The sequence below is a fragment of the Calidris pugnax genome, unplaced genomic scaffold (assembly GCF_001431845.1).
Source record: "Calidris pugnax isolate Ruff unplaced genomic scaffold, ASM143184v1 scaffold211, whole genome shotgun sequence".
NCBI lineage: Eukaryota > Metazoa > Chordata > Aves > Charadriiformes > Scolopacidae > Calidris > Calidris pugnax.
The window spans coordinates 3530758-3552285 of NW_015091083.1; the positions used below are offsets into that span (position 1 = coordinate 3530758).

Here is a 21528-nt window from a genome sequence, read left to right on the forward strand (position 1 = left end):
CTAAATAGCTAACATTAATAATACTAAAGAACCAATATTGATCTCAATACCAATACAAAATAGATAAGAATTGTGCTCAGCCCATTCTGTCAGCAGGAAGCTGTGCACTCCCAGCAGTGGTCAGCAAATGTCGGACACTGTGAGTGCTACTGCTTCAGGAGGAAGGGAAGGGCTCAGAGGTCCAGCACCAGGGCAAGAAGTTCTCAGGATAGCAGCTATCATGGAAGAGATAACTCCCCAGCAAACTTTCTAATTTGTGTTGAATGGGATGTTCATAGCATGAAATGTTACTGTTGGCCAGCTTGGGCCAAGTGTCTGGCTTTTACTCCTCCTCATCTCTGCACCTGGTAAGGCTTGAAGACACTGAGACCTTCAAACGCACATACCATAGCTGGCTATAAATTAAATATTTTCATGAATTCAGACATTAGAAATATCTAGTTTTCCCTAGCATTAGAAGAGAACTTACTGAAAAGTGAAACTACTGAAAGAGAAAATGACCCCATGTGACTCAAAACAGGACACCAGCCCAAACCACAATGGCAGAAGCATTTCTGACCCAGCCTAGCCGGAAGCCAGAGCTCTCCAGCAGTGGCAGGGAGCCCTGAGCCCTCTCAGGTAAAGTTTTGGTTCCTTTCCCTCCTCAGGGAAAGCAGAGATGAGACGGGAAACGCTGGGAGGAGGAGCTGCCGCTTGGCTCCTGCCACTTTTGCAAAGTGCATGGAGGCCTAGTGGTTCCTGATGCTGAGGTGACTCTGTGAAGGGATCCTAATGGCAGCTTCTGACAGTTCATTAGCACCATCAAAGCATTCAGCCCATCCATTAAACATCAGTAACCTTAGTGAATTTAATCTTATTTAGGATTTCTGTCTACCAAGTGCCTGCGCAGACGTATTGGCAATGGGGGCTTGCGGGGTGGCCTCTGTGAGGAGATGTCCAGGCTGCTCAGTGCTGGACATGGCTGGTTCCAGATGACTCCAACAGACTCACCACAAGACACAGCTGAGCCCCTCAGCCAACATGGTTCCTTCCCAGAGGAGAAAGCAAGTTTAAAAAATGGTAAAAAACACTGTGTGGCAGCTATGAGAGGGAGGAGTGAAAAAAACTGTGAGAGAAGCAGCCCCACAGACACGGAGAGAAGGCGGCGCAGAGGAGGTGCTCCAGGTGCTCAAGTAGGAATTCCCCTGCAACCCCCGGAGAAGGCCATGGAGAGGCAGGTTGTGGCCTTGCAGCCCATGCAGGACTGTAGTGGAGCAGATATCCACACTGCTGACCAAGGAGAACCCCACACCAGAGCAAATGGATGTGTCCTGAAGGAAGCTGCAGCCTGTGGAGAGCCCACACTGCAGCAGGGTCCTGGCAGGACCTGTGGCCCCATGGAAAGGAGCCCATGCTAGAACAGCCTGTTCCTGATAGACTGTGCTCTGAAGAAAAGACACATGCCAGAGCAGTTCTTGAAGGACTGTCGCCTGTGGGAGGAACACCATGCTTGAGCAGGTGAAGATCGTTAGGAGGACGTTAGGCAGAGAGATCGTTAGGCAGAGACAAAGCAGCATAAACTGACTATAGCCCCCATACTCCCATTCCTCCTTTCCCTGTGCTGCTCAGGGAAGGAGATAGAGGAGTTGTGAGTGACTAAGCCCGGAAAAGAAGGGAGGAGTGAGGGGAAGGTGTTTTTAACTATGTTTTTGTTTATTATTGTCCTACTTTATTTTAAATTGGCAGTAAACTAAATTAATCTGCTGCAGCACAGCTCTCCATTCACATCGTGCTGCTGGAAACACTAGCTTCTGCTTGCTCAATGCTCAGGAAAGTGTCAGAGTCACCTTGTTGCACCCTGAACATCAGCTTAATGGAGAGGAATCTCTTGGAGACACTCACAAGCCTAAGTTTGCAGAAGAGGGGAGGAGGATGAACATGATTAACTGGCTTTGGGACAATGAAGGCATGACCTCCCAGGCCGCTGTCACCAATTTTGGGAACCAGAAGATGGTTTTTGCCACATCCAGTTCTCCTAGGGAGCCCAGGATTTACTGTACATGCACAAGACCACTTAGGATGGCCATTGCTACAATGATGTGCAGCTTTCGCTGACACAGAAACTAAATTCTTGCCCTGCCAGAAAAATTGGGCCCCTTACTCTGGAGCAACTAACGAGGAATGGAGATGGGAGCAAGGGCTTGGAGCTGGTAGGAGGCAGTTGTCAAGCTGGAAGGAAAAGGATTATTCTTTACCCAGGAGCATCTACCATCCAGGAGAGGAAAGGTTTAGCAGGCCTATATTTCTGTTTTCTTTTAGCCACTGAACCCTGGAAGGACTTAAAAGATGAAGGAGACTTCTGGGATTCACAGTGGAATGAGAGGGAGGGAAAGGATTGTTTCTCAGCTGAAGGGGATAAATTTGTGGTTTCTGAGATAATGACTTGCTATGCAGAAAATGGGAGACACAGAGAGTTTCTTAGCAAGGAGCAGGAAGGTTTATCTGCATGAAGAGGATTGTGGCACTAGAGTTGAGTGAGCAAGGTAGAGAAATGTTTCTCAGTTGAAGATCCCAAGGATGCCTATTTGGCCTGGGTCATTTTATAAACATGGCCCACTCAAGCTTGTCCCCAGCTGCCTGTTTGTAACTGAAGAATAACCTCAGGTAAAATTTATTTATTTGTTAAATAGGGATCAATTCTAGTCCCTTTTTGCAAAGAAGTGGCTGGGATGTGCCCAAGCTCTCTTCTCTGCACTGGGAAGTGCAAGTGCTCTGGACTAGTCTTCCTTGACAGCTGGGTTCACAATTTTCCCCATGAAGAGGATGCTGTGGGTGGTTTTGTCCACAATTATCATCAGGAAGGGCCTATTGAATCTGATGTGAAGAGGAGGAGGAAATGGTGCAGACATTGCTACAATTTCCATCAGGGTCGCTGCAGCAGCCTCTGTGCCATTCTCACTGACATCCACCACGGCCTTGTGAATTGCCTGCAAGGGAAACAAAAATTAAAACCTAGGTACAGAAGAGTGAGAAGCAGCTTGGGACAAACTTGCTTGCTTTAGCACTGTGAGAAGGTAGTTTCTAAAAGAAAGCACAGAATGAATGTAGAACTGCTGTGAAAAAGGGACTCGTGTCCAACTTTTCCAAGTCAAGCAAAGTTTGGTCTGAGTTCAGGGACAGTTTTTGTCAACATTCTGGCAGAATCAAAATTTGTTGCTTGCAGAGACTGAGCAGCACAGAGAACTTTTTTGCTCTGTTGTTTCTTAGAGTAAGATTTTGTCTTTAGTGTTTAACACAGAAGAAGAAAGTTTTCATTTTGCATCGGTTTCTTTGTATGAAAAAAAATTCTTTCTACAAAGACATAATAGTGACAAGCTTTACAGTGTGTCTTTCTGTAATGCAGTCCACTGCTATGCCTTTACAGGGCTTTCTATGCTAGGCATAGCAAATTAGTATTTCTGAATTCACATAATCTTATTTCATTGTCTTTGTTCAGACCTCCATGTTTTATCTTCATTGCCCAGAACACATCTGAAATTTCCTCCATGAGGCTCTGATACCCTTCTTCTATTGTAAATTGTCCTAGAACTGTAATCCAGGTATATACACATGTAATAAGGTGTTATTCGGTGTGAGGGATCACAAAATCATTAAACAAAATAGGTTGGAAGGACCTCTAGAGGTCATCCAATGCAACCAATCACCTACACTGTGTCAACTCTGACTTAATAGATAAGGTTGCTCAGGGTCTCATCAAGTTAAGGTTTGAGTATTCCCTAGGATGGAAATTTCATAGCCTTTCTAAGTAACCCATCCTAGTTTTTGACCACCTTCATGGTGACTTTTTTTACATAATATCTGTCCAGAATTTTCCATTTTCTATCTTGTCTGCATTGTCTCTTCACAGAATCACTTTCAAGTGACTTTGCAGGATTGCTATGCAGTACAAAATCTAGTATTAAACTGTAGAAACAAGAGTCATTTAACGCTTAACCTTTTCCTTCCTTTATTACCATCAATGAACCATAACTACACTCCAGAACTGGGATCACCCTATTTGCAGAGATAAAGCCCACATATAAGCAAGGCATACAAATCTCTTGATTACTTACTTTGGAAACCATCAGCTGAGAAATTTCTGCAATTCCAGAGAGATCAGCCTGGTCACTGAACACCTCTGTCACACCCATTTTCTCGAAGAGGTTCTTAACATCATAGGAGCCAGAGATAGAGAATTTTGGAAGGTCCAGATAGATTCTCCTGTTCAAAAATAAATGAAAAATTCGAGTTTGCATCCTGCGATGCAATAGCTGTTGCATGTAAACACCCATCCCAAATACCTGTGGACTTAAGGCTTGGCTTTCTAAGGCTGTGATAAATCCCTTGGTAGAGAAGCAGAAATTGAGGTACCTGTCCCAGCAGCAGCAGCCTGATCAGTGGTGCAGGGACCAAGCAGGGGTTTATGAAAGTGGCTGGCTAGAAAGTATCATCCAGATTGGAGAAAAAGAAATTGTATTTGCTTTTGAACTGTATCCTTCCTACTGGAGACAGGGTCCTGAGGGCAACGTACCCCTGAGCAGAATCCTCACAGCTGGTAGCACTCCCTCTGCTGTGACTGTGGGAGTCAAAGAGAGGGTTCCCCTTGGTTACAGCATCATCCAATACCTTGTCTGAGTTAAAGAAACTGTACAGTGCTTGTTCCTCAGAGCTGTGCTTAGTAATTCTTTGTGGCATCCCAAGCTTTACCTTGCCTTATGATCTGTTCAATATTTAAACAAAGCAGCAGTTAAAAGATTACCTCATTGTAAGTGATTGCATCCAGTTAGACACTGTTTCTTTTAGCAAAGCGTCCTCCACCTGCTTCATCATCCCTTCATCAGGCAGAAGAAACAATGCAACAGCATTTCCCTTGTATGGGAGTTCTACTACCCAGCAAGACATCTTCTCATCCCTATGGATATTAAAGGCTTTGCTTTGATGCATCATTTTGACCTTAACAGAATTCTTGGCATCCAAGAAGAAGTCATCGTCTCTGGTGGACAAATTGTTGAAAGGTTTTTCCCAGTAGCCTTTTGACAAAGGAATGAGTATAGAATTGAATAAACTGAAAAAAAGACTAATATATGCATGTCACATTACTTGGTGCTTAAAATACCGTATTTGAACTGTAAAGGCAACAACAAGCCTATCTCAATTTAAGGATGCTTATTCTCTGGCCATGAAAAGAAGCTTTATGTCATTTCAATGGTTCTAATAAAATCACACAAGAAAAATACAGGCTGAAGGTTGCCATGGAAAAGACCCGAGCCTTTACCTGCTAAGGCAATGGTAAAACTTTCACAGATTCCCACTATACAGGCTCCAGGCTTATTCCTTTCATACAAGTTTGACAACGTCCTGCACAGAGAAACACCTGTGCCTTTCAAGAAATGATCTTAAGTTCCCAAGCTCATACCTTCTTCAGAGCCTTTTGGCTCTGAATCTGCATTAAAATTAATATGACATTGATCAGTACTTCTACAGGTTCTCTTTTCTTTCTTTCTTTCTTGTTTTCTTGCTTTCTTGCTTTCTTTCTTTTTTTTCCTTTTATTCGTATAGAAAATGGTTCTTCATACCTGGCTTTCAAATATTTCCTTACGTCATTTAAAAGTAGAATGACATATTTTAAATTAGATGATAGAATAGGTTTACAGTGTGAAAAAAGTTACCTTCCTTAGATCTGGATAAGACTTCCAGAGCTTATGTGTAAAACTGCTACCCATGTTTCTCACTCACCTTTAAAGAAAATGTAGTTGACTAGAACCATCAGGGTTCCTTCATCAAGCTCCTTGACTAAATCAACAATTTTCCCATGCGTTTTTGTTTCTATATACTTATTGATTTCCTTCGTAGCCTCTGGAGAATTCTGGAAGTCACTGGAAATAGCTTCAGAATAATAAAAGTTTGTGACATCATCCAAAAATTTTTGGAGCAGTTTCAGTCGATCATCTATGAACAGGGCATTGCCCATGCTCAACTGGACTTCTCGGTGAGGGTCATTCAGCAGTTGGAGAACACGCTGAAATCCGTCATGGATCTCTTTCTCCTCCAGCTCTGTGAGGTTGAAGGCAAGGCCTTTGTGCAGCTGATTGAGCGTGTTTGATCTGGCCCCCAGGGAGAGCATTGCAAAGGCAGTAGAGATGCTCAAAGGAGAGAAGAAAATGTTCTTGTTGCCCACCTCATCTCTGACATGCTTGTAAAACCTAAATGCAAAGTCAGCATTGCCGGGGGCTATCTTGACATGGGGCAAGTTTTCATCTTCAGCCTGGTCTTCTGGGGAATGGGGTGTTTTTTGCTCCTGCTGTTCATCATTGAGGTTGGATGTAGGTTTACCCTGGACTTGAAGTGCAAGAAGCAACAAACACAAATACAATGCTGACTTCATTTTCCTTCTGAGCAGTTCTGTTAAGAAAGAAGAGAGAAATGTTTAGCTCTAGAGAATTTTATCTTTCCTGTATAAAAATAGTTTTTGTATTCTAGATACTGATTTTCAGATGTCAGTCTTTAGTATTACTGTTCTATTTAGAAATACTCTTCTACATGGCCTCCTGGATAGCCTATTTCTAGTCAGTTCCATCAGTTTCTGACCAATGAACAAAGGAAGGAAGATATTAATGTGACATTGCTAAGAAAGAGTTGATGTTGTGAGGTGGCTTTTGTGAGGTATTATGCCTGAAATAGTTCTTGCTGCTGATCAGCATGGCCTTGTTGCACTCCTAAGTGCTTTTGGGTGCATGGCTGAGTTCACCAATCAGACCCCATGTGTTTGGTAGGTACTTTGGAAGAGGGACTGACTTTTGCTTATATGTTTCTGTAGTACCCATGATCTTGTTATGACTGGTTTTCAACAATATTTTAAATGTTGCAGCAAATTGAGAATAAATCGAGAAAGTTTACTGACCCTCTCTATTGTGCATAAACTATCCATAGATTGCAAAGCCCAAGACTATAGCTTTGGAAAATCTATAGCGGAATCCCTTGCTGAGTAAGCACAATTCAATGACTTTTCATCTTTAACTGACATAAGCAAATTCTACATAATCCTGCAGTCTCTTTTGCCCTTTTCAGGGGAAGAACCATGAAATATACTGGAGAAAAATGTTGTCTATAAGGTGCCTCACCTAAATTATCTCAAATAACAGAAACTCAAAAACTTAAAGTAGGCAGTGGCCTGCAGGAAAATAGAGACAATCTGGATGTTGTTCATACCAGCTGTATAATTATTCTGGAGCATGGGATTCTGCCCCAAGGTCGGGCTGAGGCTGTGTGTCTATTGCCAGGTATAAGTTTTTAATCAAACTTTTCATGGGGAATTGTTAATTCCTAGTACGCCCTTTTGTGGACACCCAGAAAAACTGGAGATAATAAACTGTGGAAGTGCTGAATTGTGCTCAGCATGTCTAAAATGCTGGATAAAAACATTTACTCTGAAAAAAGAAAAGCATTCTAAATTGAGGTGGTACATTTCAGTCTGGTAAGTATTCTTTTCATCATTGCCCACATCTGCTTTTGAGAGAGACTAATTTCTCTTCCAGGCCACTTGGCTGCAAGTAGCCTGGTCTTTAAGCACACTGGAGGTACAGGGATGCCACTCTCATTAGCCCTGTATCAGACTGGAGTACTCAGGACATTGACTAAATTTACTCCTCTGGGAGCAGAGACAAAGTTTTTTTCTTCACTTTGGGTGAAGAACAAATTGAGTGGATTGAGTGTTGAGTACTCATTTTGGAGATTTTGGAGACCTCATCACCCAGTCCTTATGCCAATATATCTAGGAGATGGATCACGGACTGAATCCTGCTTCCAACATTTAGGGCACGCTTCCAGAAGGCAAAATAACTTCTAATTACTGTGTAAACTAAATTAATCTCAGAAATTAATATTGTTCAATAAATGGCAGAGATCACAGACAAAATGAATTCAAAGACTTCTAAGAAAGTATATTATGGTACTTACAGCGCTGGACTTCTCTTTCACGGTGCTTCTTTCCTATTCTTCATTTTGTTGGGCAGTATTAAGTTAATGTCCACTGGTAAATATTAAACAGAACAAATAAGATTTATTTGCAAAGCAAAGACTGAGTAAGCTATTTTTTTTCTGGACATCAAACATTATAAGTCTCATTTCTCGTCATACAGGCAGAAAGATGCCAGCACCTAAGGCTCTGAGGGGAGAGAAAGAGCAAGGACCTTGCTGCTCTTGGGCTTGAACCAAACTGTGGACATTAGAGCTTTGCAAGTTAGTCTGGCATAGCCACGGTAAATGAGCTTTAGAGAGCAGAAAACTAGAACTGGAAACCTAAAACAGGGCCAAAGCAATGCCTGTTTATAGAGAGGATGCAGTGTCCCACTGAACTCTCTGCATAGGATATCCTGATATAGGGATGACACCTAATTGAGTACCCAAGTTAGCAGCACATTTTTGTTCAGGAATAGTTCAGTATCTCTACGTTGCCCTGCAACTCACACTGCAGGTATGCCCTAATTGGCAGTATTTGAAGGGCTCATTAAATTACTAGATGAAGGGTAGTCAGGGGCACTGGTTAGCTTTTTGAGAGGCCTTTGAAGAGTATTTTAGCAACTACTACAGTGGGAAGCAAAATATTAGCATGGCTTGAAAAATAGCCAAAATAAGGAAATAAATGGAAGAATCAAATGAGCAATCTTTATCATGGCAATATGATAGCTGGGGAGAAGAGAGGAGATCTTCTTAACCCCTTGTTACATACATGTAAGATAGATTGTATACATGTATACTGTGTACATACTGTATATGACTTGCACCTGGATCCCTCTCAGAGGGAGCTGAGAGAAACAGACACAATTTAGCTATTTAGAAGTTTATTTAAGATGCATGCCACTCATCCTAAGTAGCAATGACAAATTATTTCCATTGACTGTACATGATTTCACCCCAGGTAAATCTACAATTTATCTACACGTAGGAATCTACCCACCACAGTTGTTGCTATGTAACTACTATCTCTCACAATATAGAGGCAGAGTTGATCAGAATGTATTTCCTCAGAGAAGTATTTTTTTTTTTCCCATGATGTGTGCAAGTACCCAGAAAGTTTATTGCGGTATTATGTATAATGACCAAGGTTCAGTGGGAGCAAGTATGCTGTTGCTTAACTAGCAAAGACAAGCTATTTTAATCAAGTCTAGGCCTGCCTGCATAGATAGCATGAATCTTTCAGCCCAGCCCTAATGCTTGGCTAACCATCTGAAGGATGCTACTCTTTTCAGGGAGGAACTGTTGGGAACAGCAGAGCTGCTTCTGTGATTCCTCTATTTTCTCTGGGACATGCAGCAGCAGTCAGCATGTCAGGGAGGGAGTGGAAGGTCCTGCTCATCACTCCCAGACAGCTTCTCCTCTGACCCTGGCCCAAGTTTCTTCCTAGGCAAGGTTAAGATCAGCAGTTACAACAGACTCACAAATGAGTGTTTTCAAAGCAATCAGTCTCAGCAATTCCAGGTAGACCAGCATGGTTAATGAATGCATCGGTCACACCTAGTTTTTTGAAAATTTCCCTTAGGTCATAGGTTCCAGAAATAGAGACTCTAGGAAAACACATGTTTGTCCTGTTGAAGGCAATGAAAAATGATGATGAATCACCACACATGGGTATCACCAGCATACCAGCAGCATCTGTGAGAATCCAGGGAGGGGAAAGCAGTTTGTTAGTTTTCTGCCCATTCCTGTTGGTGCAAATGGCTGTGTCCTCAGAACAGAAGTCACACTGTGAAATGTGAGGCTAAACTGGATATTTTGTGCAGAGTTTTGCAGGAAGGAGATCCACCCAGGGGCATTTCTCAGAGGAGACTATGGAACTCTTGAATCCTTCTAGATAAGCAGTGGCTGGGGCAGAGAGATTCCTGCTCCAGAAGCCAGGGGAGTCATGTAAAGTTCTGACACATGTTTTTCCCATTGGCCTGATAATGGTCTATATGGAAGGAATTAAGGAATAACATATTTCTTTCTTTCCCTACTGTCTGCCAGTTACTTTGCTCAGTTAAGCAATATGTCTTGGTTCCTCCTCACAGGAGCAGTTTCATCCCATATCATTAACTTACTCCTGCTGCTGCTTGGTTGTCAGATTACTATATGCTACCTTTGCAAGTTATATTTCTGGGTTTTCCAGGGCAACAGATTTCTGGCTGTGGAAACAAAACATCAGCAAGGTGATAAGGATTGAGCAAGAGAAACGTAAACTTTGCATGATAAATCCTCATGCAGCCATTTCTTGTTGCCTTATAAAGATGTAGCATTCAAGGTCTGTCTGCAAAAGTTCATCTAAATAAACCTCTTGACATAATAACTCTATTAAAATCAGGAGACTGGCAAATTGCAAAATCACTGTAAATAGAATAAAAATCAAGTCCACTCTGTATTTTTACCTGTTTCTGTGAAGGGCATCCCAACTATAGTCTCCATGTCTTACAAATGTTAATCCTTTTCTCCTTGGATAAGGAAAGTTCTTCTGGCTCCATTTCAAAAACCAGCATGAGTGACAGAAAGAAAAGAGCTGAAGATAGGCAAAAAGTCTGTGATAGAACTGGGAATAGAAACTAGACCTTTTCTACTTTGTTTTCAACTTCTTTCACCAGTGCAATAGGAATCTCTGAACTAAAATGTCATATAAACTCATCGTTTGCTGGATGAAAGCTGTATAAACAGAATCAATCTCATGATTTTCTTCTGTATTATATCTCAGAAGGAAATGAATTTCTTTTATTACCAAGGTGTGATTTCATTTCTCATAACAGACATTTCACCTCAGATGATCACTTTCATCAGTTTGCCCAAAACATTATTTTAAGTTTTCTGCTTTGTCTGTACCTAATCTCCTAGCACTGAAATAAAATGTGTTTCCAAGAGAATACAAGCATTTAAGACCTGATGTGAATTCCATTGGAGTCAATCAGCCAGCATTTTAATGTTCAAGATAGGTAATCTCTCACTGAGAGCTCATCTCAGGTTTTACTGATATATATTCCATAAAGTTTCCAGATGAAGACATTGGAATTGTAAACCTGCTTGACACTGCCATGGCTTTTCAAAACTAGTTGTTATATGTGGGGTTCTTTTAAATCACTAGAATAAAAAAAGGGGGGTGGGTGGAATCAGTAATGGTAGATAGATTGCAAGACCACAATTTTATCTCAAATTGAATCGTAGCTTCAAATTCTTTTCCCAAAAGATACATCAAGCTCAAGCCGTTAAGAGTACATACCAAAAACCTTATTTAAGTATAATGTACAAGTATAGGTACAAGAACCTAGAGATGGCATGTATAAATCCCAGAGTTAAAAGAAATGACAGTAAAAGAATGTGGTGGGTCCTCCAGAGTGTCAGTGAGGTTAAAGGCCAGCCCTTCCAGCACCTAAGCCTGGCTGGTGGCTCTGGAGCCCAGGGCCAGCACGGCAAAGGCAGCAGAGGTGCCGACCAGGGAGATGAGAATGCTCTTGCCAGGTTCTTGGGGAGTCACTTGCCTGTAAAACTGGGAGGAAAAGTCCATGTTGCTGGGGACTGTCCACTGACTGGACCCAAAAGGATCTCCCTCGTGGGGATGATGTTCCTGTTGTGCTTAGTTTTCTTATTCTGCTTGTGGCCGCTGGACTTTGACAGCCAGGGACAGGCTCAAGTGCAGCAAAGTAGCATTGCACGTAGTCATGGGTAAAGAAGCTAATTCAAGATTTCTTGATCTAATTGTAAATAGATTTCCTATCTGGGTACCATGCCAGAAACAACTCCTAAATTCATCCATCTGGCCATTTGGGAACTTCTATAGTTATTGTTTTATCAGGTTGTAGCAGCATTTGTCTTTATGATCTGTCAGTAAAACCATTTCTAAAAAATTTTAGCAATCAAAAAATACAAGTTTCCCTTTGGCACTGTCTATGAGAATGAATTGATTACAGGAGATCTGGTTACATCTCTCTGATTCAGCACTAGTTTGGCAGTGGTAATGCTGCAGTCCTGGTCTGCTTTATTTAATATCACTGTCAGATGTGAGGAGTGGGGAGCTGTGCGCTTCATCACCTCCATCTCTGCCTGCCTCTGCGCAGTCACTGGAAGGAGAGCTACATGATGGTTGCTGAGCCTTTCTCAATGGGGCGAGCCAGCTGCCAAGGGAGACTCTCCAATGGCCTTTTTCTGCCAGCTCATTCCAGTTTGTAGACTCAAGGTAGCACCTAGCAAGCAGCTTGCACAACTGTAAAAAAACTTTCAGGGCCCTGAACCAGTGACAGACTTTCTGATTCATAATAAAACTCTTGGTTTCAATATTTTTAAGGAGAAGAGGGGACATGGATGATGGACTGTGGCTATGCTTCCACAGTCAGTTGTATCAAATTTTAAACTGTGTTTAAGTTCACATATATTACAATGTAATAGAATTAAAGAAGAATATTTTGCACTTCATGGTATTTTCTGTGTGCTCAGCTATGAAATGCTTCAGATATCTGCATCAGCAAAGCATTGCTGTATCATCTGAGGACCAGCACAAATCCTTAATAAAGAGCAGGCTTTTAAAAATAAGCATGCACCGACATTGAGACAGCAAATGCACAGGACTGATCAGAAGAAACCATTAAAATACATGCACAGGACATGCACAAGGGCGTCTCACAGTTTGTGACTTGCAGTAGTTTTGAAGGGTTTTTCCTGAACTGCTTAATCTTATTCCACAGAAGGGCAAAGGGGCTCCAGTTCCCTCATTTTTGGGAATTAGCTGGTGAAGGCTTCATGAATTCCATCGGCATGACCTGGAACTTAGTATCATTCAAAAAAGGCAGATCACCAGCAGAGATGGAGCTTATAGGGCTAAATGACCAAGGGACAGTTTCTCATCCCTCAGTCGGTCACTCTGGTTCCATTTGTACCAGTACATTGAGCAGTGCTGAAGCACAGGCCTGGCCATCAGCCTGCAGTTACTCATATTCTTAAATTTTTAGTAGTTTCAGACACAAGTATTGCTCATCTCATCTATGATTCTTCCAAATAAGTGCTAAGCATATTTTTGAAATTAGCACAGGCCAGGAGATATTTTCAATATCCAGCCAAGATTTCTTGCAAAGTCAGATTTAAATAATGTAGATACGAGTTGTGATGAGCCAGTTGACCTCATGGCTAGAGAACAGACCTTGGAGCTTTTTATTTACTAGCATAGATGTAAACTCTGGGGATATAATAAATCTCAATGTTTGTTTTACTCCTGCAAGGTATTCATACCCTATCCCTTCTGAACTTCTATTTTTTGATGAAACAAAAGATTAAATCTGTAAACCAATGCCAGTAGCACCTTTTGAGTGTCTAGCCAACTAAATTACTTCCCAGCTCTAATTTAGCCACCGCTTCCACATGGGATGCTTGTGGAGAATTTGATAAAGGGGGACTCAAAGAAGTCAACACAATATGGGTGGATGGCATCAGCTGTGAATGTCATAAAGGAGACTATGGGGAAAGACTTCACCTTCAAAGGAAGTGCCTATGCCTGGTCTGAAAGTGATGATCTCCCACAACATGTGATTTGAAGCTATGCCTTCATTTTCTTAGAAGCCCTACAAATGTCACAGGATATCATTGGTTCATCCACCACCCACTGAATAGTGTAGTTTGCAGAGAATTCATTAGGATTTATATGCCAGACCCATTCTCTACCCAGGGAAGGGCAGACCTGGATTTCCATCTTCCAGGCAAATACTCTTACCAGCACTCCAGGTCCAATGCTAGCTCTCCTTTCACAGGGGTCAGCCTGACCAGCCTGGAGTTTAGGATGTTGGACATATGGGATTGTCTGCCTTCAGGAAAGGGAGCGATCGCAACATAAATCCTGAATATCCTGTACCCAAGGCAACAGCTTTAACTCCACAGACTGGTGTGGGCAGGTAACACTTGCCTTGGAGACAATCACAGAACCACAGAGTCACAGAATGTTCAGGTTGGAAGAGACCTTTAAAGGTCATATAGTCTAACCCCCCTGCCATCTTCAACTAGACCAGGTTTCTCAGAGAGAGGTTGAACTCTACAGAGTAGCTCCATCTCAAGCAATAACTGCTCTATTACCAAATTGACCTCATGACCTTAGAGACTCAAACTTGTGGTTTAAAAAATTAAACTCTTGATCACCTAAGCCAGAATATTTAAAGAGCTTGAATGAGGTTCAACGCATTGAGGAGAGTCTGTTTTTTGGTTTTTTTTTAATGTAAGTCTATGCTGCTGTACCCCAGAGCAGTGTTAAATACATTTATCACTGTTAAACATCTGCTGTTGATCCCACAGGGTGGAATGGGGAGGGAGCTGACACCACACAACACTGGCTGTGTTTCTGGTGGCATGCATCCTCACAATCCAAAGCTTTGGCTTTGGATTTTGGCACTGCCTTGGATCTGTAAGGCTGTGTTAGGAAAGACATGTCAAATTGGCACAGACACCCTCAGAGATGGGAGCAATCATCTTCTCATGGGAGTACAACATGGACTTTCTCCATCAATGACATTCATGTGGAAGAGAAGAACTAAGATATCCCTGACTGGACTGCATTTGTGTTTTAAATATGAGTATCAACCCTCCAGCACCAGGACCTGGTGAGAGCTGGCAGCAGCTGGAGCAAACCTCAGCATTTTCTTTCCTTCCTACCCACAAGTCAGGAGTGGCCTCTTTGTTCAATCTTTATTTACTTAAAATGTTTTAGACTGATTCTTTCAGCTGATACTTACCTTGTTTATCAAAGATGGCATACAATGGTCATTAAAAGGCTGATTTATAAAATTCTTCATAATTCACAAATAGGTGTAACTTAGTGGTTACTTTCTACTGGAGGAGGAAGCAAGAACAATGTTTTTAAGAATGATGATGTTCTTGCCTCATTTCTTTGGAAAGAAATAATTGATAGTAACTGTTTTGATATAATTTTAATCACATTGAACTAAAATTGCGTGAAGAATGTAATTCAAATCAATAAAATCAGCCACTGACCCGTCATTTTTCAGTTGGGTTTACAATTTTTCCTATGAAGAGAATGCTTTGAGTATATTGATCAACAATCAACAACAAAAACGGACGGTTGAATTTAACGACAGGGGGAACAGAATGAGGAAGAAAATCTAAGCTAGTGACTGCTGCAGCTTCTGTGCCATTCTCATGAATCTTCAACAGGGCCTTGTGAGCAGCCTGCAATGAAATAGACCAAGAATTAACGTAAGTGGAAGACGGGGTGTGAAATGAGTAAAATTAGCACTAAGTTAATTCAGCTACTGCCTGCTTTCACACTGCCTGTGGTGGCTTTTTTAGTGATGTTGTCTCAATAAGCAAGTATTCTCACATTCAGAGTTTCTCCACGTGTGTGTCCAACACAGACTTTAGGGACTGCACACCTTGTGGAGTTAATTGAGATTAGAATATTCAAGCAAATTCAAAAAGAATGACAACTTCAGAGGGAAGGAAATTTGGGCTGCAGAACTGCACTGTATATATCCCTAATAGCACATGCATTACAGTTCAGTCAGTAGAAATTCAACCTTGGAATTATTTCTATTATTTTATATTATTGTTAGGTATTTTTAATATTTCTGTTTTACTAGCCCCAAAATGTTAGAACATTGTAATTGCCGCTTTCAGAATGGCTGTAAGAATGCTAGCCTTTCTCTTCACTTTATCTGTTTCTCTTCATATTATTTTCAGGAAATGGGATGTTTTCCTCAAGTCTGGTCCATTTTACATGATTAGCACCCATCGGGGCCTTCAATGGCAGCTGAAGTTTTAAAATCCTCTAAAATTATTGAATGCACATGTTAGAAGAAGGGCACTTTTTCTGCTAGATATGCTGGTGCAAGCCATCCCCAACACAGATATTCATGGGAACTTCTTTCACATGCAGAAACTGAGCTGTACTTAGTTTCTGGGGCCAATGCTACACCCTTCCCAACCTTTGCCTGGCAGACTGAAGACAGTACCCTTATCTTCAGATATTGGAGAAGTCAGAGAGAGTTTAAGTTACTTTATCAGCTAAATGTTCTAGTTCAGAGTATCAGCCAGACCTAGCAATAAATAAAATTTCCCAACTTGGGTTAGGGCAAGACAAATGGGTATTGAGAAATCCACGGACCATTGCTTCTGCTGACAAACTTACTTTTGAAACCTTCACATCAGGCTTTCCTGTGATTCCAGACAGATCAGCCCAGTCAGAAAACACATCAGTTACACCTAGATTCATGAATATCTTCTTTAAGTCATAGTTGCCTGAAATCGATAATTTTGGAATATACACTTCTATCCTCCTGTTAATTCAAAAGAAAATTATGGTAGTTATTGAAATTAAAGTATGCCTTGGACTGAAGGTCCCAAGACTCCCAACTTGCTGGAGGTTGTTCTGTGCTGAACTGTTAGTCTTTTCATCTGAAAAAGATGATAAAAGAAAGAAGATGGGAAGATGGTAGTGTGGAGGATGGGAAAGGAGAATGACATCAGTTGGGCTTTCTTGTATGATTCTGCAAGACAGTCTCTTGATGGGAGACCAAACAGCGGTGGTGCCAGCCCAACATTTTTGGGAAGTTTCAATTCTCATTCTAGCCTTGAAGGTTTTTCTTTTAGAATTTACACCCCATTCCCTCTGAAGGATTAGATTGCTATGTTGCAGTATTACCACTCTTAACACATTGTGCTTGAGACAAGGGAAATGGAGACCTTAACATCAACTAGGAAATGTGTGGGGGAAAAAGAATAAATTTCCCAACTCATAGATCTCTTCCCTCATCACAATGCAATGATGATTCTAATTTTTGCTGAAAGTATCAAATCATCAAACCATTTGGTCTGCTCCTTTATACTTATTCCATTGCTTAAATCTTCAATCATCAGCAAAGGCTAGTAACTGTAAAACCTGATGATAGTATTCAGACTTTGGATTCTGGCTACCTTGAATCATCAAATCAGAATTCTATACTTACTGTCTTTGAAGAGATTTTTCCCATTTAGCCACGGTGTCTTTTGTCAGGGCAGCTTCCAACTGTTTCATTTTTCCTTCATTGGGCAGGATAAATAATGCTGCAACATCTCCCTTGTAAGGAATCTGCACCACTTTGCAAGACAGCTTCCTGTCAGAGTATGCTTTATAAAATCCATCTCGAGTCATCATCTTCACTTCAACTGAGGTCTTCCTATTCACATGGAAATAATCCTTGCGAGTCCCCTTAATATTGAAAGGATTTACCCAGTAGGCTTAAAACCAAAAGAGAAAGAATGCAATCAATTGCTTATTTCAAGGAGGATATATTAATATAGTCCAGACTAATATATACCAGATAAACCCTTATCTGAAGATTTACACTCATATTTTAGGATGAAAGGTATTTCAGGTTTATTAATGATCTTGTTCCCTGTCATCTTTGCTGCACTGTGTTCAGTAACAACTAAGTATCCCAGGTTAAATTTCATATGGACTTGTACAATACCTAAGTCAGATAAATTCAATGAAGTAACTTCATCATATTACCTTACATTTTATTTGAATAAAATGAAAGCTGACTAGGATCCAAACAGTTACTTTTTGGTTTCAGAATATTGCTTGTGAAGCAAGTTCCACAGCAGATGTCTGCCTTTTAAAAGGTATCATATTAAGCTCCTTCCATGCTTTTTCATATGTTCCTCATCTTGTAACACTAAGGAAAAGTTTACTTGCAAGAACAGCCCGAACTTTTTGGCCTGATCATAACTGCATTATGGTAAATGGAATAGGGGTTCAAGGGCTTTAATCTTCATAATGGTTTTCTCTTTATGTTTATTCAACTGAATTTTTGATGATATTTTATTTTGTCTTAAATCGGGTCATTCACTGAACAAATACACAGGGATCACAGCTTGTCATTCTGTAAGTATGCTCTCTTTTTTTTTAATATTGAATAGAAATAAAATAAAATTGAAAAATAAATAATGGAATGTAAACTCCATAGTACTCTAATTACTTCATAAGTTTGAGCTTTCCTCCCTACCCCACCAGTAAAAAAAATATACTTCAATATCATAAAGCAATGCCTCAGACTAGGGCACCTGAGGTTAGGGTACCCAAATTTAATAAAGAAATAAAATCTGTGTTGCTGAAAGTTCATTTATTTCCAAACATGCCTTTCTGGGTGGTAAACTCCATGTATGTCCTGCACACTGCTGCAAATAGATATAACACCTAAGAGGAAGTTAATCGTTGTGAAAGCAGTGCATTCTCAAGTACCTCTCGGGATATGTATAATGGGATGACAAGTTGTAGAGCATTTAGACTCCAACTTCAGAGGTACCTATCCATTTATTAGGCATGGACTGTAAGTAAATTAAAATGTTTGGCAATTTTTGTTAATCTCCATCTTTGGAATTTATTTTTTGACTTCATGTAGCATGTGAAAACATTGTAATTTTAAAAATAATAAGTAGATAAAGTCTGTCAGAAGAATTTACAAACACATGAATCATGTTCTGGCAATTCCCTAAAACCTGAAGATTGCAAATAAATTAACTTTTATGCTTAGGAGCCTAAACATATTCTAGAAAAATTTAGTTGTGGGAGAGGTTTCAAAGCATGAGAACTTTCAATGTTCCTTATCAAAATAGCCTAATTGTAACACTGGCCTTTCTTTTAAAAATAATTCAGAAATAATCTGGGACATTTGTTTTAGTGCAGGTGAAACTGAGGTACTACAGTAAATAACACCTATGTAACTTACCTTTGAAATAAATGTAGTTAATGATTACCATTAGAGTGTTTGGATCAAGGTCTTCAAGTATTTGGTTTATATTCCCATGAGTTTCATTCTTTATATGTTCATTGACCTCTTTCTTAGCTTCGGTGGAATTCTGGAAGTTACTAGAAACAACTTTTGCATTGTACAGTTTTTTGATGTCCTTCAGAAATGTTTTCTGTGGCTTCAGGTGTTTGTCCATGAACAGAGTGTTTCCCATACTGAGTTGCACCTGGCTGCCAGGGCGGTTAAGCAAGAGGAGGAGATGACGAAAGCCATTGTGTATCTCCTCCTCCTGGGTGTCAGTGAGGTTAAAGGCTAGCCCTTCCAACACCTGAGTCTGGCTGATGGCTCTGGAGCCCAGGGCCAGCAGGGCAAAGGCAGCAGAGATACTGACCGGGGAAAAGAAAATGTTCTTGCCAGGTTCTTGGGTAGCTGCTTGCCTGTAAAACCGGAAGGCAAAGTCTGTGTTGCTGGGGACTATCTGTCTGCAGGACTCAAGAGGATCTCCCTCATGGAGATGTGGCTCCTGGGGTTCAGTTGCGCTGGGCTTTTCATTGTCGTGGTCAGTCTGGGTCAGGCTGTGGACAGTGAGGTGAAGCGTGACCACCAGCAAGCACAGCGGGAGGGTGGCCCTCATCATCCTTTGCAGCTGTTGTGTGAACAAAGAATGAAATGGTCTTGGATGCTGGAGATCAGCTGTGTCAACTTCTCATCTTTTATTTCCATCTGCTACTACCTTCAACAGCTATCTGGTAATCTCTGTTACCTCCTGACCTGCTCCTTGACTATGAAAGTGTTTTTTAAATCCTTGTACTTCCAAGTTTATCTGTAATTCCTATCCACTGCTGTCTGCTTCTGTTCTGCTTTACTCCAGCTACGAAAGTCCCTTGTTACTAGAGAAAGAAACATGTGAGTATTAAAGAAAAATAAGACCAAGAGGGAGAGAAAAGTGAAAAGGCCTTTTTTTTGTCTCTGTGTAAATCTGTTTTATAGTGAGGTAGCACACCAGGAACAATTCTTAATTCTTTTATGTTTGTCTCTTAGAACTCTCAGGATTATTATGCTATTAGTGATTGAATGAGGCTTCCTTCAAATGACAGCCCTTTGTCAATGGAAAACAATATGGTATTTCAGCTCTCAAAAGGAGTATTCTTTCCCTCATTCTTGACTCATTTTAATATTCGAAGTGACTAATCACATGAGAGATGGTAAAAATTTTCTGCTTCAATACCTGATTAGATCAGAATATGTTGCTTTATTTTAAACAACCACTCATGTGACACATGTCTTCCAGATGGATTTTTCTCTCTGTGAACCCCATGCCATCCTGGTCATGGGAGGGTGAGGTCACTGGTAAGGGCTAAGCCCCTCCTGTCTTTCCAAACTTTTCAAAAGCCTCCTTTCATAAGGCAAACAGCCCCGTAGCACTCAGCAAAGAGCCTGGATTATGGCATCTTGGCTGTTTCTGATAACTGTGACCATTTTTTGTTGTTGTTTGTTTGTTTATTGCTTTTTCTTTTACATGTTAGACCAAGAACTTTGTGGGATAATTTGTAGTGTTTAGGATGTTTAACTTCTCAGAAAACAGGTATTCCAATTTAAAATTGTTCCACCTAATGTTCTACTTAAAGAGGACCAGCTTTAGGGAAGATGACTTAAGTTACCTGCTCAGCCCCATTCAATGGCAAAGGCACTCAGAGACAAGGGTGCAGCAGAGAACAAGATGTTTGTTGGGATTTCCCTCCCCCTCGTGTCACTATTCTGACCACTAAGATTTGAGTGAAAAAGAGCCAGCTTGTCCTTCTGCAGCTTTGTTCTGTGAGATCTGAGTGAATCAGGACTTACAGGGTAGGTTGGCATAGCAAAACCAATTTGTGAATCCTGCCTGGACCACATTGGTGTAAATAAGAGAGCTCATTCATCTCCATTTCAGTTATCTGGTTGTAAGGTTTAGGGAATGTTAGTAATCATAAAAAATAAGATTGACAGTTTGGAAGTCAGGATACTTCCCTCTTGTTAATGAAATGGATTTCTTCTAGATGTGAAAGAGCTACTTGGGATAAATATTCAGAGCAGAGTTATGCTCTGTGGAGCTGCTATAACATATCCCTACAATTTGCTGTTCAATATTTCTTGAAATTAAGTTCTGCTGTCATTTGAGTGCTTAGAAACCAGGTTTCACCCTTGAAAGCAAATGTACTTCATGAATCACTAGCTAAATGCCATACAACTGCATGAAAATTGTTAAGGTAAGATAACTGAGTACTTACATTACATTCAGAAGGTTCTTGCTCTTGTATGGGTTGTGCTGTTCCTTGCTGCTTATACTGCTGTTTTCCTCTGTTAAACATTACATGGCTTCAAATACGTATTACCTAGAAGGACAAAGCTAAATGCTGATGAAGCTAGTTTTCTTGGACATGGCATGCATGTGTCCACATCACTCCAAACAGAGAGCAAAGACCAGAGGGCCCAGCTGGTCATTACAGTGGAGTGTTACATCCCAAAGGGTATGGAACTCCTAAGCAAATATTTATTGGAAATGCCATTTTTGTGCCAAGGGCAGCTACTTTGCTCTGTGGGCTACCTGAAATGGAGAGAGCTATTCATCTGGAGACACACAGTTTTGCCCAGGACTAAACTCTGAAGACCAGGGTTAGGGTGAGGGAGCTGCAGGGAGCACCAAAAATGCAACTGCTGTAGTATAAAGGCACAGTCCCAAATCTCTCTAAGAATAGCAAATAACAGGAGAAAGCAACCCAATTACATTAACCAA

The 21528-nt window shown here is 40.9% G+C and overlaps 2 protein-coding genes across 2 annotated transcripts; both read right to left on the bottom strand.

The window, feature by feature from the left end:
• Window positions 1-1671: 1671 nt before the first annotated feature.
• On the bottom strand, window positions 1672-8119 carry LOC106897147 (alpha-1-antitrypsin-like). The gene is made up of 5 exons (XM_014957578.1): window positions 7975-8119; window positions 5755-6420; window positions 4778-5048; window positions 4092-4239; window positions 1672-2966 (listed from the first exon to the last, which is right to left on the bottom strand). Exons 2-5 carry the CDS (start codon window positions 6401-6403, stop codon window positions 2757-2759), a joined length of 1278 nt encoding a protein of 425 aa, XP_014813064.1. The 5' UTR covers window positions 6404-6420; window positions 7975-8119; the 3' UTR covers window positions 1672-2756.
• Window positions 8120-14921: 6802 nt separating this feature from the next.
• Window positions 14922-21184, bottom strand: LOC106897145 (alpha-1-antitrypsin-like). Its single transcript, XM_014957576.1, has 5 exons — window positions 21023-21184; window positions 18735-19404; window positions 16971-17241; window positions 16154-16301; window positions 14922-15195 (listed from the first exon to the last, which is right to left on the bottom strand). Exons 1-5 carry the CDS (start codon window positions 21101-21103, stop codon window positions 15004-15006), a joined length of 1362 nt encoding a protein of 453 aa, XP_014813062.1. The 5' UTR covers window positions 21104-21184; the 3' UTR covers window positions 14922-15003.
• Window positions 21185-21528: the final 344 nt, after the last annotated feature.